We start from the raw sequence: 26,966 nt of genomic DNA on the forward strand, positions 1-26,966 counted from the left end.
CGTTTCCCGAGGGTTAATAAATAAATCTGGTGCATAGTGAGATAGCAGCCAACCGTTTGCAGTCCATATATTACTATATTGCCTTTCAGGTCACCCTAAAATTGTTACCTCTCCCCTCCCACCCCTCCCCACTATTTTTAAGAGCATAGTCATTTTAAATCTCTATAAAACAGTATTATTTAACCCAATTGATTCCTGTATATAGTGCATTCGGCTTCTTCCCAACATCGTTAAATTAACTCGGATATTATTTGCATGCTATTACATACAAACTTTTAAGACTCGTGTATTTTTTTTCTCTTTTCTAAAGGATTTTAGGGTTCGGGGTTTTTTTTTTTTTTTTTTTCGTAAATCACCAAGCAAAATATAGGCTCAAGGAAAAAAAAAAAAAAGAAAACAACAAAAAAAGGCAAAAAAACCTAACTAATTTCTACATATTTACAAGGGTAAATAAGTTAAATGTGGCTCAGGTTTGCCGGCCGGGAGGGGGGGGGGGGGGGGGGAGTGCGGGCAGCGCTGCCGGGGCCCTCCCCCGACCGATCCGTGGTGACCCCCCCCGAAAATTAAAATAAAAATCAAATGGGCGAAGGGGTGAAACACGCAGGATAAAGGGGGGGGGAGGGGGGGTGGAGAAGCCACCTGGATGGCGCTGATGCTCCCGGAGGGAGGGGGGGGGGGGGATGTGGGGAGGCGCGCCGTACACGTCCCGCATGCAGGCTGGCTCCAGGTCGGGGTGTCGTCGTCCCGTGTCCCCCCCACCCCCAAGTTGGGTAGAGGTGGGGGGTTCAACTTCTCCCTCCCCAAAATTTCAGGGAGGAAAGAAAAAAAAAAAATACTTTTTTTTTGTACAAGCAGAGGATTTGCTCTCCCCGAGTGGGGGGGGGGGGGGAGGGGAGGGGACACCCCCCTCACACACAAGCACAATTTCCCCCCCCCCCCCCCCCAAAAAAAAAAAAGGGGGGGTTTGCGGCTCACATGAAGAAGTCGGCGGTGGGTTTGGGGGCGGCGGATGGGGAGGGCTCCCTCGGGAAACCCCGGCCGGCTAATTTCTCATATTTTTCTTTGTACAGATCCCTTTCCTTGGCCAAACGGGTCACCTCCTGCTTGAGTTGCTCCACCTGACTTTGGAGTTGACATTTCTCGTTCTCCAAGATGTGCCGTTGCTGGACCCGCTTGTAACGGCAGGATTGAGCGTAGCCTCGGTTCTTCAAGGTCCTCCTCTTCTGCTTGAGGCGGATCACCTCCTCCTTGCTGAAGCCCCGCAGCTGCCGGTTGAGCTCCCGCACCGACATACTCACCAACTGGTCGTCGGAGAAGCGGTCCTCCAAACGCAGGTGGTGATGATGATGATGGTGATGGCCGGGATGGTGATGGGCGGCCGGCGGGAGCTCCTCGCCCCCGAAAGGTTGAGGTCGGAAAGGCTCGTAACCTTGATGGTGATGATGATGATGGTGAGGGGCACCGATCAACGCCTCCACCGCGTCCTCCGGTGTCAGGTTGAGAGCTTCGGGATTGAGGTGGTGTTGGTAACCCGACATCCAGTACAGCTCCTCCAGCTGCGGTTTGGAGCCCAGGGAGGCGGCGGTGGTTGTTGGCGGGCCGGGAGCCGGTTGCCCACCGGGACTAGGAGCGCAGAAACTGGGCGAGGAAGGCACGGAGGAGCAGGGCGTGCTGAGAGGGGTGGAGGAGAGGGAACCAGCGGGGAGACGGTGGCACAGCCGCTCCGCCTCCGCCGGTTCTTTCTTCACTTCGAACTTCATCAGGTCGAAATCGTTCACGTATTCGATGGCGAGGGGGCTGGTGGGCAGCTCCGCGCTCATGGCCAGCTCCGAGGCCATCTCAGTCCATGGAGGGACCGGGGGGTGATCCCCCGGGCACCACCGTTCACCGAGAGTTGGGGGGCCGGAGGGACTTCGGGAGCCTCCACCGAAGGGGCGGCGGTGCAAACCGGTCGCCCCCGACGGGGCTCCGCTCTCGGCTGCGGTCGGACTCCGGCCGCCTCTGACGGGGCTTCGCTGCGGGGGTGGGGGGAGGATCGGTCCGGGGCTCCGGTAGCCTCCGACGGGGGTCTGCTCCGGGATGCAGCCGAGCTCCGGGAGCCTCCGACGGGGCTTCGCTGCGGGGGAGGAATCAGTCCGGGGCTCCGGTAGTCTCCGATGGGACTTCGCTGCGGGGAGGGGGGCAGAGATCAGTCCGGGACTTCAACAGCCTCCGACGGGGGTTTGCTCTGGGATGCAGCCGAGCTCCGCTGCGGAGGTATCAGCCCAGGCTCCGGGAGCCTCCGACGGGGCTTCGCTGCGGGGATGGAGGGGATCAGTCCGGGGCTCCGGTAACCTCCGACGGCCCTCTGCTCCGGGATGCAGCCGAGCTCCGCTGCGGGGTTCAGCCCGGGCTCCGGGAGCCTCCGACGGGGTTTCGCTGCGGGGGGATCAGCGCGGGCTCCGGGATCTTCCGACGGGACTCCGCTCCGAGTTGCGGACAGAAACCTCCGTCGGGGTTTCGGTCCGGGGCTCCGCACCCGCTCTGCAAACGGGGCACCGGGACCCTCCACCGAGGCTCTGCTCCGCGACCCTCCTCCGTAGGCTGCGGGCTGGCTGCTCTCCCCTCGCCGCCCCCGGGGAAGCGGTGCCCTCGATGAGTAACGGGACTGAGTTTTTTTTCCTCCAGCACGCCCGGGCAAAGCTCCGCCGCTGCCCGCGGCCGGTTCCCCAATGGCGAGGAACAGGCAGCGCCCTGCCCGCCCCTTCCTGCCTCCCCCTGGCACCTGCCCCGGCCCCACCTCCCCGGGCTCAGAGCCTTCCCCTACCCTCCTCCTCTTCCTCCTCCCCCCGGACACGGGCACGGCGCCCTGGGGGCTGGAGGGGGGTGTCCTGCCTGCTCCCTGCCTGCCCGCTGCCTGCGCTCGGCGCTGCCGCCGCGGCCGAAGAGCTGAATGGAACCCGCCGCCCTTATATAGGGGGGAACGCGGCCCGGCCACGCCCCCTAAGGAGGCGCGGCCTGGCGATCTCCTACCTATCAGGGTGGTGCTCGCCCGCCTCGATTTGCATATCCCCATGGCAACGCCCGCCCCCTCCCCACCCACCCACCCCCGCGGCGGCGGCTGTCAATCACCGCCGGCTCCGCGCTCGGGGAGGGGCGGGCAGTGCCCCGGGTGTCCCCCCTGTATCCTCCGGGCATCCCCGCTGCATCCCCCGGGTATTCCCCCCCGGAACCCCCCCCTGCATCCCCCCTGCGTCCTCCGGGCACGCCCCTTGTATCCTCCGGGCTTCCCCCCCTGCATACCCCCCCCCCATGCATCCCCCGGGCATCCCCCCTGCATCCTCCCCCCCCTCCCCCCCGCCCCTGCATCACCCCCTACATCCCTCCCTGAATCCCCCCTGAATCCTCCGGGCATCCCCCCCCGCATCCCCTCCCCTGCATCCCCCCTGCATCTCCCCCCGCATCCCTCCTGCATCCACCAGCACCCCCTCTGCATCCCCCGGGCCATCCCTTCTGTATCCCCTCTACACACTGCCCCCCCCGCATCCCTCCTGCACCCCCTGTGTATCCCCTGCACATTTGCCCCCTGCATCCCCCCTGCATCCCTCCTGCATTCCCCCGTCATCCCCTCTGCATTCCCCCCCACATCCCCCCCTGTATCCCCCTCCCGCATCCCCCCTGCATGCCCTCCTGCATCCCTCAGGCATCCCTCCTGCACCCCCCTGCATCCCCCAGGCATCCCCCCTTCATCCTCCTCTACATCCCCTCCTGCATCCCCTGGGCATTCCCCCTGTATCCCCACTACATCCCCCCCCCCCCCCCCCCCGCTGTATCCCTCCTGCACCCCCTGTGTATCCCCTGCGCATTCCCCCCCTGCATCCCTCGGGCATCTTCCCCCCTGCATCCCCCGGGCATCCCCCCGCAACTCCCCTGCATCCCCCAGACATCCCCCCTGGCACCTTACCCTGCATCCCCCGGGCATCCCCCCCTCATATCCCCCACCCTGATCAACCCACCATGTGCCTTCACCCCCCCACCGCTCCCCCCACTGCCCCCCCTGTTCCCAAGCCGGGCTGAGGGAGCAGTGGTGGCGGTGGGGAAAATAGAAAAGAAATGATCATTTCCTCCCAAAGGGACAGGAAAGCCCCCAAATGGCGATTATTAAGCCCAAATAAGCCGCCTCACTGCCTCCCACACCCCTGTGGGGTGCCAGGCCCAACATCGGGGTGCAGGCCCTTCCCCACCTCGGTTTTCCCAGGCAGGAGCAGCCCAACGTCCTTCCCGGGACATCCTTGCAGGCAGCCATATATATATATATATATTTAATTTTATACATTTTTCAGATTTTGGGGCATTTTTTTGCAGTTTTCCCACAAGCCGTTGGTGGTTGAGGAGAAGCCGTGTGCACCGCCGCGGCTGGTCCAGTTTTTCGCCGCTGTCCCCATCTTGGCGCCGCAGGAGGTGACAATTTGTGCCTGGCACTTGGTGAAGAGCATCACCGGCTCGAGGCTGAGGACCACCATTCCAGCGCTGTGGAAAAGGCGTCACCGGCACCAAGCGGCAGCTGGTCAGGATGGCAACGAGGTGCTCAGCCCAGCACAGGATGAGGCCTGGGATGCTCCGTGCCTTGTCACCCTGCGGACACCGCAGCACAGGAGGGACGAGGGTGTTTGGGGGCGAGAGTTGGGGTTCACACTGGTGGTGTTGGGGTCAGTGTTGGGTTGGGGGGGGGGGGTCAAGGTCAGCGCTGGGGGGGGGGTCAGGGTTAGGATGGGGACATGTGCTGAGGCCAGGGATGTGTCACACTGCAGCCTGGTTCCAGCTGTTCCCCACACCGAGGGGGGAAACTGAGGCACGGGGGCAGTGGCCATCGGCTTGTCCCACCTCACCCCAAGGGATGAGCATTTTCATCCTACAGAGGGTATCGATACCCACCCAGCCCGTAACGACCCCCCTCGGGGCCCAGGATGGACCCCAGCACCCTGCAGGATACAACCCTGGTCCCACTACCTCCCAACCCGGCTGCATCCTGCCCTGCTGCATCCCATGGGATGGTGTGCGGGGTGACAGTCGCCACACCCAGCTGATCACTGTCCTCACTCAGGGACTTGGGGACAGGGGACACTGCCCTCCATGGCTGCTAATTTAAAGCAGGGATTATTTGGGCCAAATTAATGCAAAAAGGCCTTTTTTGGTGGGGGGAAAAAAACTTTATCTCACTGCATCCCTCCCAATGAAAATCCTCCATCATTCTCCAGCCTCTGGAAGGTTTGGGGTGCTTGGTGTCCCCTTCCATGTCTTTTTACTATCGAGGTAGCACTGTGTTGGGGCAGATGGGGGGGTGTCTGTCATCCCCCCCAGGGAGGGTCACAGATGCAGGCAAAGCCCCACGTGTGTCCCCTGGGACCCCGGTGACACTGGAGGTTATCCCATATTGGACAGCCTGGGACATGATATCCCATACTGGAGACCCCAAACTTGGGCAGGGGATAACGGGACCTCCCCAACTTGGGAAGTGGGGGCAGAGAAGGGGACAAAAAGGCATTTTGGATGTTCTTCCAACAAAAAAAAAAAACTTTTCATGGGGTGTTTTTAACCTGTATTTGCTGTGACCCCCTCCAACGCAGCATCAGTGTCCCTGTGCAGTGGGATTTTGGGGTCCCACACGGGGAAAGGAAGGGGAGAGGTCCGGGATGCGGTGTCACCTCTCTACCCCTGGCACCACGTTCCTCGCACCTTGGGGGCCCCCATCAGCTGCTGCCACCCCCGATGGGACAAAAGCCACCAAGGGATTAGGAATGGGCTGAGTTCCAACGGGGCTGTCGCTTGCCCGCGACACCCCCACCCCTCCCCTCAACCCCCGGGGGTATTTTTAGCAGGGTGGTGGCCGGGTACAGTGACACGGCCAGGGGAGTGCGACCGGGGCTGGTAGCATGTCACCAGCCCTCCCCGCCAAGCCAAACCGGTCATCTAAGTTTACTCGCAGGCGGTCGAGTGACATAACCAGGTTGGTGGCCTGGGGATGGCGGTGGGATGGCGTCACCTTTTGCTTTTAGAGCGGGCAGCTCCTGTGCCTCTTTAACCCTTCGGAGCAGGGAAGGGTGCTGCCTCAGTTTCCCCAGTTGGTTGATGATGGGGTGATGGTGCACAGCACCCAGCGTGGGGTGCTGCTGGCTTGGGGGGGGCTCTCACAAAGGACATCACCCCATGGTGAAGGTGATGTCCACCATGATTCACCTCCACGAACTGGTGATACCGTCTCGGTGATGCTCCACCAGCACCCGCAGCCCGAATCCAGCCGTTGCTGCGCAGAGGAGGGTTGGAAATGATTTTGGGAGGGGGCAAAAAAATCATGCCAAGAGGCTGATCACAGAATCACAGAATGGTCAGGGTTGGAAGGCACCTCTGGAGATCATCCAGTCCAACCCCCTGCCAGAGCAGGGGCACCTCCAGCAGTGGCACAGGACACGTCCAGGCGGGTTTGGAATGGCTCCAGAGTGGGAGACTCCCCCACCTCTCTGGGCAGCCTGTGCCAGTGCTCTGCCACCCTCACAGGAGAGAAGTCCCTCCTCATGTTTAGATGGAACTTCCTATGGTCAAGTTTGTACCTGTTCCCTCTTGTCCCGTCACTGGGCACCACTGAAAAAAGACTGTTCCCATCCCCCTGGCACTCTCCCTTTAAGCATTGATAAGCATTGATAAGATCCCCCCTCAGTCTTCTCTTCTCCAGACTGAAAAGCCTCAAGTCCCTCAGCCTTTCCTCATAAAGAAGATGCTCCAGTCCCCTCATCATCTTCCTAGCCTTTTGCTGGACCCTCTCCAGCAGTTCCCTGTCCTTCTTGAACTGGGGAACCCAGAACTGGACACAATACTCCAGATGTGGCCTCCCCAGGGCAGAGCAGAGGGGGAGGATGACCTTCCTTGACCCGCTGGCCACACTCTTCTTGATGCCCCCCCCCAGGATGCCATTGGCCTTCTCGGCCACCAGGGCACACTGCTGCTGATGCCCATGGTGGGACCAGCTATGGGCATGGAGGAGGAGAAGGAGGAGGAGGGCAGGGGACAGCCACCCCGATGACAGGCAGAAAAGTGAGCCGGGGGGGTGACGTTAGCCCGGCACCTGCTTCCCCGGCAGGGGACCAAGAGCTGTGCCAGCAGCACCCGCCGCAGGAGGGTTTTCCAGGAAATGTTTACGGCGTCCTCCAGAAACACTGCCCCGTGCCACCCCTCCGGCCAACACACACCCCCCGGACACGTCCTTGCCGGGGCCTTGGGGACAGCCCAGCCACACGCCCACTGCCGCGGCATCTCCAGCTTCACGGAGAAGACAGATAAATCCCCATGGGGGGTCTGTCACCGAGGTGTCGTGGCTGTTGGTGGCGGGGTGAGGAACCCATCAGGACTCAGGCGACACCTCTCCAGGGGCCACATTTATCCCTACTCGGAAATTAATCAGCCCCAAGCAGCGCTTTAACGACAGCCAGCAATAAATTCCAATCCTCCCCGGGAAGGGAGAAGCGGTGCCGGTGGGCGGCAGAGCGGCGGCTCTCAGCGAGTTACTCATTGCCTCACTTAATTAGCACAGCGCGAGCCTTAATCCCCGTTAGCCTGTTCGTTAGGGAGCCGCGGACATGGGGAAACACGGAAGCTCCCAGTCACCGTCATCCCGCAGCGGCCGTCCCTGGGGACTCACAGCATCATCGTCTCATTCAATTTAGTGAACTCAAGTGTTTTGATTTTTTGGTAGGAAACCACCTTTTTGGGTAAAGGGGAGGGGAAAAAGTTGTAATAATTAGAAACCCTGAGGAATTTGCGGAGCAGAGAGGCAGCGTTAGCAGCTCCTCCAGGGGATGTTCGTGCCGGATCGCTGGAAAAAAAAAAAAAAAGAGCAAAGCCACGCTCCGACCGGGCACTCCGGGGAAGATGCTCTTTATTTACATATCAAAACACACAGGTTAATAAAAGACATTTAATATCAACGGAAATGATGAAGTTTTTATTAAAAGAAAAAAAAGATCGCTGTACACATGCTGGGGTACGAGCGCCGCCCCGGGGAGGGGGGACACTTGCCAGTCCCCGTGATGGCTAGGGGGATGCTGGGGATGTGGCCACCCCAAACTGGTCTCCAAGCGGCACTAACCAGCCCCCCACCTTCAGTTCCCAGTTCAGCATCTTAAATGGGAGCTCAGGGAGGTGACAGATATTAATGGCATTGTGCCTTTGGGGGCACAAAATCCCCCCCCACGAGCCAGGCGAGGGGGGGGGGTGGCAGCACCCAGTGGGGTGACAAGACCCCTCCATGGGGTGCACGCACCCGTGGGTGCTCACCCAGGGAAGAGAAACCCCCGAGGGGGGGGGCACCCCGCGCCGCCTGGTCACCAGGGGTGAAAGCACAGCCATCAGCCCCTCACCGGAGCTGTGGGACACCTGGGTCTGTGGCATCATGGTGGCTCTGTCACCCCCCCCCCCCCCCAACACCTGGGTGCTGGGTCCCCAGGGAGCCCCCACGCTCACCTACGTCCCCACTGCCGCCTTTTTCCCCACAGGGCTTTGTCTGAAGGTGCTGAGATTGAGGGGGAAAGGGATGGGCAAATCCCACCGCCCCGCACGGCTGCTCCCGGTTCTTGGGAATTCTAAGCAAGGGGAGATCCCTGCGGCTGTCCCCAAAATCGCAGCTATGGGGGGAAACAGGACCCACCGCCTCGAAATCCCCAGGGAAGTTGTACCCACGGATGCGAAAAACCATCAGCAGTACTTGGCTTGGCACAATGCTTTGCCGCTTTTGCTTGGATTTGGAGCAACCCCCAAAAAAAAAACCTGAAAAAAACCCAACTTTGGGTACCCCAACGGAGATGAAAACCCCACTGTTGGGGTCAGGGTGCAACCGGTCACGGGAGATCCTGATGGAGCATTTGGTGGAAAGCTCAACGCTGCTCCCAGCACAGTTTTCCACTAGGGATGCTCTCAGCACACGGTTCCGCTCCAAGAAATCTCCTCCCAAAAGCAAAGGGGACGGAGCGGGATGGATGCAGGTGGGCTCTGGGCACCGAGAGATTGAGGCTGAGCCGTGTGGGGGACTTTATGCCCCGTTACGTCCCAGCACGGTGACTTGTCCCCAGTATAGTGGCTGACCTGGATGCGGGCACATCGCGTGATGGTATTAAGCTCCTCAGGTCCCTGTGTCACCTCGTGTCCTGGACATCAGCAGAGCCAGGATCTGCTGGAGGACTGATGGGGATTGGAGCCCCTTCCCAGTCCCATAAGCATCCAAGGAGCCTGGTGGACCTTCAACAAACCAGCTGAAAAGAGATTTTATTGGCAAATTCAAACATTTCAAACAAAGCCATGGGAGTGGGCAGCGCTTCCCCGCGCTGCCACCCGGCTCGTTGCCAAAATGACGTCCCGGAAAAAAACCAAGATGAGAAGGGGATGCCGCATCTGGCCACGGTGTCCTGAGGTAGGTGCCAGGTCGTGCCCGGCTCTACGGTTCCTGAGCTGGTGGGGCTGCCACGGGATCGGGATTTGCTCATAGACGGGGTTTGATCTGCAGCCGTTTGCCTGGAAGGAGGAAAGGAAAAAATAAGGTGATGGTGGGAGGTGGGTGACACACGTCTGGACGTCCCCAGGGCTTCTCCTTGCCTGGTCGCAGTGGGTTAACACAGCGGAGATGGGTACTGGGGACACGGGTGGTCCTCCATCCCGGCAGCACCCAACCCCAACTGCACCCACCAGCCTCACCTCTGCCGCCCTCCTCCAGACGGGTATTTTCGGAGTCCCGCGAAGACACCAGTGGCAAAGTTCTCCGTTTGGTGCTGCCTGGGAGTGGAAAGGGGGAAAAAAAAAGAGAAAGTCATCAAGGTTGACACAGGTTGCCGCGGAAATCCCCCGGGATGCGGGCGCAGGAGCATCCTGAGCTCCTCTGCCACTCTGGCAGCCCCAGTGCTTTGTGTTTTGACAGTGGGAAAAGGGAGTAAAAGTGGCCCCGGAAGGCACGGTATCGCCAACGAGAAGAATAATTAATGAGCAAACGGAGAAAAATAAATGAGAGCAGCTAATTGCATCCTGTGCTTCTCTTCCCAGCAGGAAGGGTGAGGACCCCAAGCAGCATCCAACAATGAGGAGCCACCACCACATCCCTCTTCCCAAGGGTGATGCCCAACATGGAGGGGGGACCATGGGCACCTTCGAGCAGCCTTGAGAGCCCACAGGAGGAGGTTTTGGGGCAGAGGAGGCAGGAAGGGTGAGGACCTCAAGCAGCATCCAACAATGAGGAGCCATCGCTGCATCCCACTTCCCAAGGATGATACCCACCAGAGAGGTGGGACCATGGGCACCTTCGAGCAGCCTTGAGAGCCCACAGAAGAAGGTTTTGGGGCAGGGGAGGCAGGAAGGGTGAGGACCCCAAGAAGCATCCAACAACGAGGAGCCACCACTGCGCCCCAACTTCCCAAGGATGATGCCCAACATGGAGGTGGGACCACAGGCACCTTCGAGCAGCCTTGAGAGCCCACAGGAGAAGGTTTTGGGGCAGAGGAGACAGGAAGGGTGAGGACCCCAAGCAGCATCCGACAAAAGGGAGCCACCAAGAGTTTTTCTTTCCATTGAAACTTGGGTAAACAAACTTGCTTGGAGTCTAAGCCGCCGTGGCAGTGATACATAGCTTTTGAGCTAATTTATGTAAAATAAAGAGGGCTCATTTAGCACCTTTCCACCCTTAATATAACACCCATACATCAGAGGGCTGTGGAGCAGCCACGACGGACTCAGCTATTAGTCACCGGCGATGCAGCCGAATTCAGCTTCAGGGAAGGGCAACGCCGAGCAGACACTCATCGCGCCCCGCTCAGCCTAGGACCACCCTCCGCATTTTCCAGCCCACCCCGAGTATCCCTTTCGCGTCGAGCCAGATGGTTTTTCCAGCTCGGGATTTCCAAATCTGGCCCCCCGGCTGCCGTAATTAGGGTCCAGCTGGGACCATCGACCCTGAGGAGTCAAAATCAGCATCTCCTCGTTCCCACCCCACCAGTGACCGTGGCCCCGGTCCAACGAGAACGATAGAAACGGCTCAATTCCGCCCCCCGAGGAAAGTTCATTAGCTAATATCTGTGCAGCGGCAGGAAAGCCGCGCTTTGCAATTCAAAGCAAATATGATTACAGAAGTAGAAATATAGATTTCTTTAGAGGGGGGCGGGGGAGAAAGAAAAAAGAAGAAAAAAGGTGATTTTTTAAATCGACCGTAATTAGTTTCCTGACTTCGGTACGGGGTTGCACGGAGCCGAGATGCTTTCAGAGCATCCCCGCCCGATTTCGAATGTACTCCTCAAAACATCAAGGAGGGCAGAAATGAAATCAAACCAAAAATAGGTTGTAAAAGGATGAAACCGGACCAGTTTCTCAGGTCGGATGGAGGGGAGACGCTGCTCCTGTTAAGGATGGAGCGGTGGCTGCTTCGCCCCGCGGGGAGCAGCCGGGGACAGGCAAAACCCTCTGCCACAAAAGACCCGGAGGAAAGAGGGTGTGTGTGCGGTGTGTGTTGCAAACGAAAATATATTTGCCGCTTTTGTGCATGGGAGATCCTGCAAATGGCGTGATCAATCTCGGGTCGCATCTCGCGCGCCTTCACTCTCTTCCCCCTCCATCCTCCACCTCCCCTCCCTTCTTTTCTTCTCTGCATTTCGGCAGCCGCGCAATCCATCTTCCAGGAACCAGGTATATAATTTCTAGTTAGCGAAAGCCGGGCTAAGAAACCCCTTTTTCATTACAATGATTGAACTGCTTCCAAAGAGAAGAACCGGGGCCGGATCACGAGCTCTCCATCGAAAGCCGGGCGGCTTTTGCTGAGCTTGTCAGCCTCGCTGGAGAATTTAGGACTTCCAACGCTCTTCCTCCTTGATGAAAATCAACATTTATTTTGCCTAAGCCTGAGAAGGTGTCAGGCAGACGGCGAAACTTGCCACTCTTCGCGAGGAGAAAGGAGGGAAAAAGAAGGAAATCTAATAGAAATATATTATCAAGTCCGAGGAGTGGACAGTGCAGTAAATCACGCTTCAGGTGGCACCATTAGATTTTTCAATAAAACCCGGCCTTCCCCCAGACGCTGCCGAGCCGAGCAGCTCCAGCTGCACCCCACGGGCAAGTTAAACCAAAAATTCGTTTCATATCCAGATGCTGAGATGTGTGTGTGTGGGGGGGGATTTAATGGTATTTAAAGGTGGGGAATCCCCTCGGATGGGGGATAAAAGGAAGGGGGTCTGGTCCTTATCCCCAAATCCTCTCCCTGCCCCACCGCTCCTGACCACCGAGGGTTTAAAAAATGGCTTTTCCTTCCCCGCTGGGAGGTTGGGAGGCAGCTGAGGAGCCCAAAAGCGGCTGGAGATGCCCCACATCCCTGTGGATGATGCTCAAGCCCCGAAGCGAGGGGATGGAGGGGAAGACAGTTCGCTTGCAGTTTTCCAAACTTCGCCATCCAGCTCCAAAAATCCTTCCCGGAAGGAAAACTGGTTATATTGTCATTTTCTCATCCCAACCAACTTCCAGCCCGATGTGATGTGTGGTCTCCATCGCTCTCCTGATGCTGTCCGTGGCGGGGGGGTATCCTCTCCTGCATCCAGGCGGACTCTGGGAAGGGGCTTTGCACAGGACACGGTACCTGCAGCCACCCTGCTCTTCCCCGAGAGCCATCCCAGTGTGAAACAGCCCCAAATAAAAAAAAAAAAATCCCATTTCCGAAAAGAAAGCAGCCTAATGAGGTGGCGGCAATTAGCAGGAGTCTTAATGGCCAGCTAGGTAACGCTCCGGTTATTAACACAGCAAAGGGTTTCCCACCTGACGGCTCGGAGCACCGACGCATCCCAGCATTGCCCCAATGGATGCTCCGACGTTTAACACCACGAGGAGAAATCCCCTAAACCCCGTACGTAATTTTTCGCCCCCATCCCAAAGGAAAAATAAGATTTAATCCCTTCCCGGATGCTTCGGGGGAGTCTGGAGGCTGAATCTGCTTTGGAAATGGCTTTTCCGTTCGCAGCGAAAGCGTTCGGCTGAGTCAGCTCCTGGAGAAACTTAGGCTGGGAAATACATTTTTAAAATAAATTAAAATAATTATTATTTTTTAATGAAGTTAAAGAACAAAAGGTGGGATGGAAAGGCCAGCGGCCAGGGCTGAGTCTCCAAATTTTCCGTAAATGCTTTTTCACATGGAAAAAAAGCAGCTGGGGGACTGGATCATCTCGGCTCAATCCTGCACTAAATCCACACGGTGAGACAACCTGCCTCAAAGACCTCACCCTGCTGCTCTTCCACCCAGACCTTCTGCTCCTCAAGTGAGGGAAAGACTGAGGCTGGGAGGTCAGGAGAAGCTTTGTCCAGAAGGAAAAATGCTCAGATGTTTTCTTGCTTCCTAACCGGGATGTCTGAAGCGGGGATGTGCTGGTGGACATGTCCTGCCACCGCCCGGCAGTGCCCATCTCCAGCCGTACCTGCAGAGCAGGACATCTGTGCCAGGACGTCCTTTCCATGTCTCTTCTCCTTAATGCCTTCTTTTTGAAGGAAAAAAGCAACCAGAAAACCAGAGATGGCAGAGATGGCTTTGGGGTCTGGTGGTACATGGTGACTTGACCACGAAGATGTACAACGAACACCACATCTGTCCTTTACTGGTGAGCTGAAGCTCATCCTGAAGAAGACAGGATTTCCCCGTCTTGGAGGGCTCTTCGATCCCCAGTTTTAAAGTCATTAAATAAGTCAGGAGGGGAACAACAGGGCTGCCCAGTGGCGGTGGTGTGAAAGGAGAGGGGTCTACAGAAATCCTGAGCAAAGTCTTAAAAGCTCTGGTGCCTCCAGATCATCCCTTGTCTAAAAGCCCTGGTCTCCAGACCCTCCATTGTCTAAAAGCCCTGGTGTCTCCAGACCCTTCATCATCTAAAAGCTCTGGTGCCTCCAGACCTTCCATCGTCTAAAAGCCCTGGTGTCTCCAGACCCTCCATCGTCTAAAAGCTCTGGTGTCTCCAGACCCTCCATCATCTAAAAGCTCTGGTGTCTCCAGACCCTCCATCATCTAAAAGCCCTGGTCTCCAGACCCTCCATTGTCTAAAAGCCCTGGTGTCTCCAGACCCTCCATCGTCTAAAAGCTCTGGTGCCTCCAGACCCTCCATTGTCTAAAAGCCCTGGTGTCTCCAGACCCTCCATCGTCTAAAAGCCCTGGTGCCCCCACACCCTCCATCGTCTAAAAGCTCTGGTGTCTCCAGACCCTCCATCGTCTAAAAGCCCTGGTGCCTCCAGACCTTCCATCGTCTAAAAGCTCTGGTGCCCCCACACCCTCCATCGTCTAAAAGCTCTGGTGTCTCCAGACCCTCCATCGTCTAAAAGCCCTGGTCTTCAGACCATCCATCATCTAAAAGCCCTGGTCTCCAGACCCTCCATTGTCTAAAAGCCCTGGTCTCCAGACCCTCCATTGTCTAAAAGCCCTGGTCTTCAGACCATCCATCATCTAAAAGCCCTGATCTTCAGACCCTCCATCGTCTAAGAGCTCTGGTCTCCAGAGCCTCCATTGTCTGAAAGCCGTGGTCTCCAGACCCCCCACCCCAGGCAGAAGATATGCAAAAAAAAAAAAAAAAAGGTAAAAAATTAATTTGGATGCAGCAGATTTCAATCCTGGCAAAGGAGTGAGACTTGGCAGGTCTGAAAGTCGCCTGCGAATCGATAAGGGAAAAGGATTGGAAACGTGCAGGAGACTTGGTCCAGGCGGAAAGTAAATCAGAGAAGAGTATTTTCGATGGCCTTTTGTGCGATAAAGAAATGATGATTCTGATGCAGCTCGAAAGCCCAATTAGAAAAAGTCACGGCACTCATCGGGTTTACTGGAAGTTTCAACTAAATTGGCCACTTTGCAATAAGGAAATTAAACAACAGTGAAATTTCTGACTTTTGGACCTTCTCAGAGCCACCAAGACATGAGAAGAACCAACCCCAACCTTCACCAACACCCATTTTACCTGCAGCACCCCCAAAGCCTGACGCTACCCCGAGCGTGATGGTGTCCTGCAGCAGGATCAGTGCTTTAGCAGGAGATGGAGATGGAAGGATGGAGGGATGGAGGCAACGGCTGCCAGATATAAGGCATCGCTGCAGAGGGATGGGCAAGGTCCACCAGGAAGTCATCTCCTGGTGAGGTCCACCAGCCTGAGTATCAGCCCGTCTGTCTCTCTGGGCTGGGAAGGAAGCACCCATGACCAAGAAGAGGCTGCCTGAAACCAGTATCCAGTGTGGATGAAAGCAACCTAAACCTCTCCCACTGCAGGGAACCCCGCCGAATGGCCCCCAAACCCGTAAGGACCTGCTGACTCAGGAGCAGAAGATGCAATTGCTAATGACCCGAGCAGATCCGGCCTGTGAACAGGAAACCAATTAGACTGATAGGCGTTGTCCTGCTCAAGGGATGGGTGCAGCCCCACTACCTGCTGCCTGATAGATTTCCGCATTAGAAGAAGCAATTCTATTAGCGGGTGGTTAATTCAGTTATGAAAGAGTTTTGATGCTCTCTAATTAACTCTCCCTGAGTGCCCAATGGAGCGCGTGGCGGCTGGGGGCTGAGAGAGGGAAACATCAACCTGCAGCAGGACAACGCAGCAAAGGCAAGATCAGGGCGTCCATGGGAGCATCCCATCACCACCCGCCAAATGTGGGGATCACCGTATCCATGACAAGAAAGATCTGCCAAGAGCCAGGAGAAGAGCTGGGAAGGTACCACCACAGTCCACACCACCCCACAGCCCTCTTGGCTGATGAACCATGAGACAGGGAGGGTTCATGGGTACCATCAGGAAGGAAGATGGAGATTTCCTGGTCCAGCTAAATTAGCCTATGAGAGCAGAAGACCTCAGCAGAAGGCAGTGGTGGGAAGACTGATTTAAGGACAATACAGCATATCACGCTCCTAACTCCCTTTTCCTTTCTCTGCAGACTTCAGGGTTTGGTGTCCTGCTGTCCTTCCTCTCCTTAGCTTGTCCTTATCCCTGTGGTGTCATCTGCCGAGGATCTGAGAGGTCCTGTAACTCCCACAAGCTCTCACCATGCCCATCAAAGTGTCTCCACCTACTCCTGCTACCTTCTACCTGCCTCCTAAGAGGTTCTGCCAAGGGACACATCCCCAGCCACATGTCCTTGACTTCTCAGCTGTCACCAGCAGAGACATGATGAGCTGGACCTTATTGTGGAGGTTGGACAGGTTTAAGCAGGAAGTTGGACTCAATGACCTCCCTGGTTCCCTTCCATCCTATGACCTGAAGGACTAGACTTGGACCTGAAAATGGCCCAGGGCTGCAGGGGAAGGAAAATGACTGCAGCGTGGTCATCCCGTACACACTGGTGGCATCTCCACAGGGATGGAGGAAAACGTCCTGCCATGTGGATCCCGCATCAATCGGCTGCCGGAGGAGAATGATGGGTCAGCGGAGGAGCCTGCAGAGAGGGAGAAGCTCTCGTGGCAGAAGCCTTCACGGCATCTCCTGTAACAGACCTTCATCACGGGGGACCACAGGGCACCAGCTCACTCTGCTGCAAGACCTCCGCCGCATCAGTGAGCGGATGGCATGTGACCATGCCACAGCCTTGGCGTTGGCACACGGATGCAGCGCCCTGACAGCCACATGCCTGCACGGAGATCACGTAGCTGCCCCCGAAACACAAAGGAAATGGTTTATCTGCTCCTCTCATGCCTGAAACTCATCCCTGGCTCTCTCTCAGCCCTCCAGTTGCTTCCACCCCACAGCTCCCCAAACTACCTGCAAACTGCCAGTAAAGCTCCAGAGCTCTTGCTAATTAGGAGAGTACATCAAATGGGGAAACTGAGGCACACAGAGGACAAACACCACTCTCCCACTAAAATCCCTGGTCCTGCATAAAGATTCCAGTTGCTGCTCTTGCCTGCAGAGGCTAAAATTACTGTGACTGAAGATCTCAGATGATCTGCCACCATCTCCCACCAGCATGACCTGCTCCAGGAACCCACGAGGAGACCAGGAGCCGCCCTGTGCAACTACCTGGCTCTCTTCAAGAGAAAGGCCACGTGGGAATAATCCCTCAGCCCATCAGACACCTTGCTCTTCCCAACCTGGTGGGTGACCAAGCCAGGGACACATTGCGGTGGCCCTGAGATGTCACAAGCCACCTCGCCGTCTACTGTTCCACAGCCCTTATTAGATGGTCCATGGATCTGGCTCCACAGCTTGTTGAGTTTCTTGCTGCTGTGAGCAGCCAGTAGGCACGGAGCAAGTAGGGGAACAGCAGAGTCAAGGACTTATTGCCACCCTTTGGGTGATGCATCAAGACCTTCAAGTAGATTTCTCAAAAGTTGGGAGGCCCAGGAAAGAACTTCTCCAGCACCTAGGCCAGACTCTGGGGAATAGAGGTCCATTCTAGTAACTCCAAGAGAGGTCTGACAACAGTTGGCCTTAACACCCCAACCAGCAGTGGGGGAGACCCACCACGACCCTGCTCAGAAAGAGGGTGCTGCCAATGACAAGTCAATGGAGGGAACCTGGAGGAGGAACATGTAGAGGAGCAAAAAGGCTATGAAGACTGTGTGGAACAAAACAGCTTCCCTCAGCCAAGCTATGGGATATTCAGAGGCCATGGAGGCGGCCCCACCTGAAGGACAGGACATGGACGTGGTCCCATCCAAAGAAGAAGCCATGGAGGTGGACCAGCTGCAGGTCCATGACTTCATCACGGCCAAGGTCCTTTCCAAAAAGAGGCAAGGACCCCTGCCAGGAAGGTCAAGACCTCTGCTCCCCACCAGTCAGGACTCAAGATCCTCAGATATGTCTAAGGTGGCTCAGATGCCTCCTGAAGTTAACTGGGATGGAAAAGACAGAACCAGGGGGTGGGTTCTTTCTGGAGAAGAGAAGACTAATGAGGAATTGCTGTCTTCAACTACCTTCAACCATGCTCAAATAATCTCTGCCTTCAGTTACCGAAAGGTGGTTGAAGTTGGAGCCAGACTCTCCATGGAGGTGCACAAGGGATGATGGAGCAATATAAGAAAACTGTATGTAAATTTGTTACCCCGGATAAATAAAAGGCTTCAGATTTATCATGAAGAAGTCTGAGTTCAGCGCTGAGGTCTGCGCTAAATGCTTCATTAGCAGTGCTCGTCAGGATCAGGCTAATTTGGTAGCGCTGTGAACATATCCAACACTTGCAAGACCACACCTGGAGCTCATTGGGCTCCCCAGTACAGAAGGACATGGACGCACTGGAGCGAGTTCAGTGGAGGCCACCGAGATGGTCGGGGTTGGAGCGCAGGATTTACAAGACGTTTGTGACCACACAGAGAAACCAGGTCCCTGTATTTTATCCACAAAAAATATTTCCTCCATGACCCTACCAAGAGGAGCAAACTGCTCTAAGTCCTACCAGGGTCAAAGCTGACAGTGGGTGCCAGCTCCTGTTATCTCAGGACAACTGCCTTGCGTCCAAACCCTCCATCTCCAACCATGCAGATGCTCTCTGGAAGGTTCCAGGTCACCTTCTGCCACCGGCTCACACCGATCAAAAGGGTTGGTTGCCTCACCTGGATGCCAAAATACATTTTGGATCAAAGAGCTGGTGTCAGAAGCAGCGTTACAGGAGATGTTGCAGGTGATGGTGACCCTCAACGCAGGACCAGCATCTGGCACCAAGGGGTTGCCCATCCCCGTTGGGGGTGGTTCTCAAGCCCCGGGTCCAGCCTGACGGAGAAGGGGAGGAGATTTGCATTTCCAAAGTTATTCCTCCAGAAGCGAAAGCTGTAAACAAACCCAGAAGCGCTGCACCTCCACGAATTCCTCCAAAGCCAAAGCGTTTGAGCGTGCTCAGCGGAGCCGTTAAAAAAGACTGTAGCGAGCATCTTCCATTAACGTTACGACCGTGAAATATGACAATAAAATGATAGCCGTATGGTCGCAAATTTGCAGCCCGCCGAGTTGCTAGGGGTTTATCGTCACTCAAACGTGCAGAGAGCTGTAAAATGTTTACAGAAAGGGTCGTTTGCAGCTATAAAATCCTCTTTTCTCTCCTAAACAAGGCTGAGTGGAGCCATTTACAAACCCCTGAATGTTCATCGGGGGAGAGGGGAACATCTGTTCTCTCCAGGAGTTTTCAGTGATCTTCTCGAACAAATTAACTAAAATGGGTGCTTTCTAATTAAATTAGCACTCGATTGGAATGGTTTGCATTGGTGCGCTTGCTTACAATTAGCGCAGGGAGGCCAGTTAGGCTCCAGTGCAGGCTATTTAACTGGAAGGTGAAATATGGAAAAGCCCATTACCTGGAAACGGGTGTCGCAGGGGTAGGAGAGCCCGTGTTCCCTCTGGCTCTGCCCTCCCGGAGGGAGAACATAAGGAGGTGAAGGATGGGATGCCACCAAGTCCACCCTTCCTAGCTGGGATGCTCGGCTGGAAGTGGTTTGCTCTCCCCATGCCACACAGATGGGCTTTTCGGAGGATGCTGGGAAAGCACCGGCACCCTCAGATTACTCCACCAACCCCCAAATTACAAGGCTCCTCCTGCATCTTGGGAACCGTCCCCATGAGAGGACAGCAGTGGGTTAAACATCACGCCTGCAGACCACGTCGCTCTGTTCCAGTCCCCTTTTCCTATATCCCAAGGCCAGAGGCTGCAGACCCCCACCAAGACCCCTCAAGCTGACGCTGTTGCCCACGCTGGTCCTTAAAGGTCATCTCCAAACCCCAGCTCCATCCCTCCCGCACATGGAACCGGTGTTTTTCTTCGTTCCTCCTGCGTTTGCCAGTATTAAAAGAGCATTTTCCTCAAATTGTGGCCGTTTAACCAAGCAATTCACATCACTCCGTAATAACAACCTGTCCTCCTCCTTATTTACTACCCCACCAATTTGTGTGTCACCTTCAGGCTTTACAAGCAGAAACCGAACATCATCCTTGGCACAAAGTCTGCAGTGCCCCAAACCCCATCGCAGACACCAACGACTACCTAAAGCTACGCGAGGACTCATCCTGACCACCCGCTCCGCTCAAAAACAGCTCCTCAAGCTCATAAGCACCAGTCCTGGTTATTTGGCCACCATAAAGCATTCGGTCCTTTGGCACCATCAGTGGCCTCATCCTGTGCCCTCAGGATGATGGCTCATTTGTGGTCAGGGTTCCTTTTTTCCCGTTAGGTCATGGGAGTTCCCGACTGCTGCTGTGCCCCCAAGTCCCTTCGTTTGTGTGTTGAGATGAGATTTTTAATTACCGACCGCACCCCAGCGCTGAGCACGGGCAAAACCAGGTGCCAAACAGCGTTCTCACCCCCTGAACTCACCACACGCCATCACCGAATCCACTTGGCACAGAAACTGCTTCATCATCAGACGATTTTACAGCCAGCCACAATTCCTGCCCGGTTTTCCTTCCCTACAGATTCTCCGGCATCTGCTTTCCCAATGCCACGTGCTCCCCAGGCAAAGGTGATGGAGCACTGAGGGATGCGCAGCCTGACTCCATACCCAGAGCCTTCCTCCCGACATCCCTGGACCGAACCAATTCCTTCTACTCATCCTCCCACCCCAAAACAACTGGAAATCATCCACCCCCGAATGTGGAAAACGGAGTTAAGAGGAGAAGGATGTCCTCGCTGCCAGGATGACGCCTCCACCCTCTTGATTGAGTTATTCCAGGCTGCCGAGTGCAATCCAAAGCGTTTCGACAGCTTTCTTGTCCGCGGATTAATTGCTCCGTCTTCATCGCAGTGATAAAAAAACCCCGATTAAGCCACTGCTTTGGGATCGCTTCCCCGGCCCCGCTGCCGAGATCAAAAGGGAGTTGAACCAGGGCCAAGGAGAGGGAAGGAGGGAGGCACGCGGGGAGGGGGGAAGAAATCCCCAGAAAGGGAAGCTGAGTGCTTCACCCTGTGTCACAGAGAGGAGTTTTCCCAGCCGGAAGGGTCCCTTGCTGTCTGTACCGCGCCACGGTTCGACAGCGCCCGCGCTCGCCTGTGCCTTCAGGAATATGTTGTTAATCCTGGGAATTTTCTTTCCGACAGCGTTAAGGCATCTCAGCCCTCCCCGGCTCGAAGCGTTTTGTGGTCGAGCCAGGCAAAGCCTCGCAGATCCTTTTCACCCACTTGCGGAGGACCCGGCAAATGCCCCAGCCCCGACTTTCAGTGCTGAATTCATCCCTTCTCCCGGTGGGATGCTGCTCTGGCTTGGAAAAGGCATGGGATCAAAGATGGGAAGGAGGAATGCTCTGGCCCTTCGCTTCATACTGAACCACGTTTTGTGCCAGCCGAGCTGGCAGTGGGGATTTCATCATGAAACCACCTCAAAGTATTTTGATTTCCGAGCCAGATGCTGCCCCTCCACTTTCTGCGATGGTGCTCAGGAGGTACAGCTCCCACACATCCCTCCAGTGAAGAATGGGAGATGAAAAGGAAAGCGCAAAGCATCATCCAGCCAAAAACCTCCCATCCAGTGCTGGGAAGGACCAAGCATGATCTCTGCCTCTCCATCTCCATCACCTCTGCTCCTGCGGACACATCCCCAGAGCGCCCTGAAGTCCCATCCTTTCCCGCAGAGTGATTAAGGGATTTTCCGGTGTAGGAGCTGAATTAGGAGAGGAGGAACCAAGGAAAATGTTGGAGAAGCAGAAATGCAGCTAACCTCCACCATGAGCCGCTTTGCAGAGAAAACAAAGACGTTTCTTCTCAATTGCTTCAATGACTTTCTCCTGCCTTTTTCCCCCCCAACATTCAGTTGTTTCTCAAACATTTCTCTGAACTTTTCCAAAATTAAAACAAAAAGTCGAGGCAGAAGCTGTTTGCTCTCACATGTCCAAGTTTGTAAGACGTTTTGTTCGTCCTAAAACTGCGTTTTCTAAAAATTTAACCGATTTCCAAAGCCTCTTCCCCCATCTTTTAATAAAAAAGCAAAGCAGATCATCTCAGACTAATTCAGCTCTTCCTTCGAACTCGCAACTGCAAACACCTCATCCCACTTCTTACCAGGGATGTTTTTATTTCAAACCTATTTCACATGGGGAAACATGTGCAATGGATGGTCCAGAGGGCCAGAGATGATCCAGAGATCCTTCTGTGAGTTCAGAGATGATCCAAAGGTCCTTCCGTGGGTTCAGATATGATCCAAAGATCCTTCTGCAGGTTCAGAGGTGATCCAGAGGTCCTTCTTGCGGGTTCAGAGATGATCCAAAGATCCTTCTGCAGGTTCAGAGGTGATCCAGAGGTCCTTCTTGCGGGTTCAGAGATGATCCAGAGGTCCTTCTGTGGGTCCAGTGATGAGGCACAATATCACCGCATCCCTCTGAAACGCAGTTTCTCCTACCGGGAACTGCTGCGGCTCCGTCATAGGAATGAGACCGGATTCTATGATTCATCATCGGAAAACTTATAGGATAAGGAAGAAGGAGCCGATGATAAAAGCTGGGGACAAAATCCTCCCGCATGGTTTCAGGAGCAGAGCCAGGGGCCCGTGCACCTGTGTGCACAGAGACTGCAAATCCCAGTTGCCATCCCAGTTTGAGCTCCCAGTGTAACAACTGGTTTGGTGACTCACGAGGAACACCGATCCTACCAAAACCCATGGAGAGCAGTGGGGAAATAACTCTCCGGGCTCCGTGAATCGGAGCAGCTGGGAGCACGTGTAAGCAAAAGCAGAGCAAGAGTTTCCTACCTGTCTCGTCCTCCGACTCATCCTCGTCCTTCTCCACTTTGCAGCCCTGGTCACCGGGACACGGTGAGGACTGGAGGGAGATGAAGGACGGCAGCTTTTGCAGCCAGCTGGCTGAGGAGGTGTCCGTCTCTTTCCAAAACTTCACCTCTTGCTCCGCGCTGGAGGGTCCCGGCATTTCTCCGTCATCATGGACCTGAGCTGGATTATTCCTGCAGGAGGCGAAAAATAAGAAGAAAAAAATAAAATGGTCCCTCTTGGCAACATCATGCGCAATGGAAGAGGATGAGTTGAACCACCAGAGTTGCACACGGAGGCTCTCCAAGCTCCATCCCAGGCTGCTCCGTATTTCCTATTTCCCCAGAGCCAGCTCAGATTCAGCCAGCATTTCTCACTCCCCAGCTGGTTATCTCCCCGCTCTGCACTTCTCCGCGAGGTTTCCACCTCTCGGATGCTCATGGAGGTGCTGGGCTGCCCTTCAGATGCCAGCTGGGCAGAGGGAGCGGAGAAGAGGGCAGACGAGGGCGTAGGGAGGAGGGATGGCTTGAAGATGCCCCCCCGGGGCTTGGCACCCTCTTCCGAGCCCAGCGAACGCGATGATTCGGCTCATCCGACATCTCCGATGACGGTGCCAATAAAGGGGGAAAAAAAACCAAACCAAACCAAACAACCTCCGAGCAGCTTCCAAGTTCGGGCGTGCTCTGTTCCCCATGGAGGATGCCAGGAACCGGCCCTGGGATGGGAAGGGGGGGTTCCTCCCCACCACCCAGCACTGCGCTCATACCTCCTTACCTAAAAAAAAGCAAGGAGCTATTTTACACCTCATTCGCACCGGGGACGTGAGCTGGATGTCATTCCAAGGCTCTTCTGTCATCCGGGATAAATTGGGAGAGCCCCGCTGAGTGCTCGTCCCCCTCTGCTACCTTACAAGGCAGGGCCAGGATGAGGCCCAGGACCAGGCAAGAGCATGGACCAGACCTGCACAGGTCCCAGAACCCCCCTGTTTCCATCCCACCTTCGCCCCCATGTCCCGCTGCAGAGACTGGTGGAGAAGCCAAGCACCCAAGCTGGTATCTTCTCCTCCTGCTAACCAGAACATTCAGAATTTAGCTCTTAAAGCCAAATCTCACAGAATCCCAGAACGGTCAGGGTTGGAAGGGACCTCTCGAGATCACCCAGTCCCACCCCCTGCCAGAGCAGGATCACCTACAGCAGTTGCACAGGACAGTGTCCAGGAGGGTTTGGAATGGCTCCAGGGTGGGAGACTCCCCCACCTCTCTGGGCAGCCTGTGCCAGTGCTCTGCCACCCTCACAGGAGAGAAATCCCTCCTCAGGTTTGGATGGAACTTCCTGTGGTCAAGTTTATGCCCGTTCCCTCTTGTCCTGTCACTGGGCACCACTGAAAAGAGACTGTTCCCATCCCCCTGGCACCCTCCCTTTAAGCATTGATAAGCACTGATGAGATCCCCCCTCAGTCTTCTCTTCTCCAGACTAAAAAGCCTCAAGTCCCTCAGCCTTTCCTCATCAGAAAGATGCTCCGGTCCCCTCATCATCTCTGTAGCCCTTTGCTGGACCCTCTCCAGCAGTTCCCTGTCCTTCTTGAACCGGGGAGCCCACAACTGGACACAATACTCCAGATGTGGCCTCCCCAGGGCAGAGTAGAGAGAGAAGAGAGCCAAGAAGGCCAATGGCCTCCTGGGGTGCATCAAGAAGAGTGTGGCCAGCGGGTCGAGGGTGTAGGTGCCCCTGCTCTGGCAGGGGGTTGGACTGGGTGAGCTCCAGAGGTCCCTTCCAACCCTGACTATTCTGGGATTCTGTGATTAAAATAAACCAGCACGCGGATGGATACACATCTGGAAGAGGAAACATCCGGAGCAGATGGGGAAGAAAACTGTTTAAGAGCAGCAAAGTGAGTTTCTTCTGCTTTTTCCTACCTGCTTGTCTCCTCCCAGACCCGTCTCCACTTAGCGGGGCGGTCGCTGCGCTCCCCGTCTTCTGCCTCTCTTGCGTGGCGCTTCTTCTGCGGGTGCAGCAGCTTGCACTGGGTGCCCCTGGGGCAGACACCTTTCTTGGCAAAGTCAGGGCAAACCAGTGTGTGCTTCTTCTTGCACTGCGAGGGAAAAAAGAGACGAAGGTTGGGACAAGCAGCGAAAGCCCCACGGGGAGCACAGGTTCCCAGAGATGGGCCCCAAGTGGCACCACCACCTTGTTAAAGGAAGAGAGGGGTGTACTGGTACTTCCTTCTCCGTACCAAAATACTATTCCATCCCAAAATACCATTAGAAATAATACACTCCTCTGGGAGATACTACACGCTCACCCAACAGCTTTCCAACTGCCTGATTTTACGGATCCAAACCTCCAAACAGCAATGATTTACCCCCAAGGTGGTGATGCTGGGAGGTCCCAAAGAGGTTAAGTGGGCTGGAGAAGCTGTTTTTTTGAGAAAACACAGGGTTTTCTTGTCTCAGACATGCTCGGGACTTGGGGAGGAGCAGAGAAGAGCAGGAATGAAGCACATTCCTTTTAGGACTTATTTTGGGTTCGCTGCCTGGACCACCCTCCTGATGAAGGTGGCTGAAGGCTGGAGCTCAACCCACTCTGCTCAAGGCTCGGAAATGAGCTTGGTTGATGGTCTCCTGTCCAAGGAAGCTTAGCGTGGCCACAGCACGGGGCTGGGAAAACAATGGCATCAAGATGTTCATTCCTAAAAGTGCTTCTGCACTCCCAGTTCAGCATTTCGGTGGCTCCCAGCAGCAACGCTCACAGCTGTCCCCACAGCCGCTGGCTGTGCCAGTGGGAAGGGGACATCAGCAGTGCTCCACAGCTTCCTCTGCACAAGGCTTTCTGCTGGGAAACGGCACTTTTTGGCAGCGGGAAAGGCAGGACAACATGAAAGCGGGGCAGAAGAGACACCTTCAGGCGTGATTTCTATCTGGGTGATTGAGAACATTGGCCAGAGGGAGGGAGAAAGAACAACCTCTCCCTAATCTCCAACTGTTCCCAACACCGTGACAGCAACACCCAGTGACCCAGAGAGCTCGTCCCAGCATATCCCAAGGGATGCAGAGTGGGAGCAGGTCCTGGAGCACCCGCTTGGCCCCACGATGCCCTGGGAGGACCCACTCCCACCCAGGATGCTCCCTCCCAACCCACCTGATGAGACCACCTTGGCCCCTCGCAGGGCAACAGGCACCACACCATGGCACCCATGGCAGGACACAATCCAACACACACAGCACAATGAAAGGTCCACACCACCAGGATCCATCTGCCTGTTCACCTTCTCCACGAGCAAAGACACAGCCAGATTTTTCCCTCCATGGGTCCTTCCACGCTCAGACACCCACACTGCAAACCTTGCTACAGGGTAGTGCAGATGCTCAAATTTTGCAGGGGTTTGGGGGAAAACAGGTCAAATCCACAGAAAGAGAAACATGGTGAGGGCTTCAGCATGATCATTCTCGCCTGTTTATAAAAACACATCTCCTTGACCATGCGGGATATAGGTGAGCTCCTGCCCTTTTAATGCAACTTGACTTTGGGGTCATGGGAGCAGCTCCTCGCGCTGACCTTTGGGATTAAGCGGCAGCCCCGCTGAGCTGTGGGAGCTCTCTCCTTGAAAGGGCAGAAGGATTTGGCAGCTCTACGGCTTGGGGCTGACGGTTGAAGTCGGCAACAGAGCAAGGAGCTCATCTGCTGGAGGTTGGGAATGGCGTCGAGCAGCAGGAGGGCTGGGGATCCAGATGGACACATGGATATCGGCTCGACGGGGGGGTCGGTGCAATGACAGCACTGCTTTGCCACTGAAAATTCATTAAGAAACCCAGTCCCTATGATTTTTCCCCTCTATTTGAAGGAGCTTCAATGGCAAGTAAGTCTACAACCCAACGGGCAAACTGAAAGTAGAGTAATCTCTGAACAGCACTTGGGCTGCGCCGTGACTCCAAAATACTATGTTTCATAGAATCATGGAACAGTTTGGGATGGAAGTGACCTTTCAAGATCATCTAGGCCAACTTCCCTGCCATGGGCAAGGACATCTTTTGCGGCATCAGGTTGTTCAGAGGCCCATCTGACCTAACCTTGAATGTTTCCAGGGAAGGGGCATCCACCACCTCTTTGGGTAACCTGGGCCAGGGGCTCACCACCCTCATCATAAAGCTTTTCTTCCTTCATTTCCAATCTAAACTTACCCTCTTTCAGTTTAAAATAGTTTCCTCTTGTCCTGTCACTATGGGCCCTGGAAAAAAGTCTCACTCTGTCTTTCTTACAAGCCCCCTTTTAAGTATTGAAAGGCTGGAAGAAG

General features: G+C 55.5%; 2 protein-coding genes across 2 annotated transcripts in view; both read right to left on the minus strand.

Annotated features, from left to right (window-relative positions):
- Positions 1-513: 513 nt before the first annotated feature.
- MAFA (MAF bZIP transcription factor A) lies at positions 514-2,695 on the minus strand. The gene has a single exon (XM_082479530.1). It carries the CDS (start codon positions 1,836-1,838, stop codon positions 972-974), a length of 867 nt encoding a protein of 288 aa, XP_082335656.1. The 5' UTR covers positions 1,839-2,695; the 3' UTR covers positions 514-971.
- A 6,566-nt stretch (positions 2,696-9,261) lies between these two features.
- The window catches only part of ZC3H3 (zinc finger CCCH-type containing 3), a gene marked incomplete at its 5' end in the record, with an annotated part of 196,662 nt that continues 178,957 nt past the window's right edge, over positions 9,262-26,966 (minus strand). The window contains 4 exons of the mRNA XM_082498986.1: positions 9,262-9,537; positions 9,718-9,795; positions 22,661-22,869; positions 24,592-24,767. Of these exons, the coding sequence (XP_082355112.1) occupies positions 9,506-9,537; positions 9,718-9,795; positions 22,661-22,869; positions 24,592-24,767 (495 nt within the window). The 3' untranslated portion in view covers positions 9,262-9,505. The remainder of the gene's footprint in view (positions 9,538-9,717; positions 9,796-22,660; positions 22,870-24,591; positions 24,768-26,966) is intronic.

Source organism: Vanellus vanellus, assembly GCF_965231255.1.
Source record: "Vanellus vanellus genome assembly, chromosome: 2".
In the NCBI taxonomy this organism is placed as follows: Eukaryota; Metazoa; Chordata; class Aves; order Charadriiformes; family Charadriidae; genus Vanellus; species Vanellus vanellus.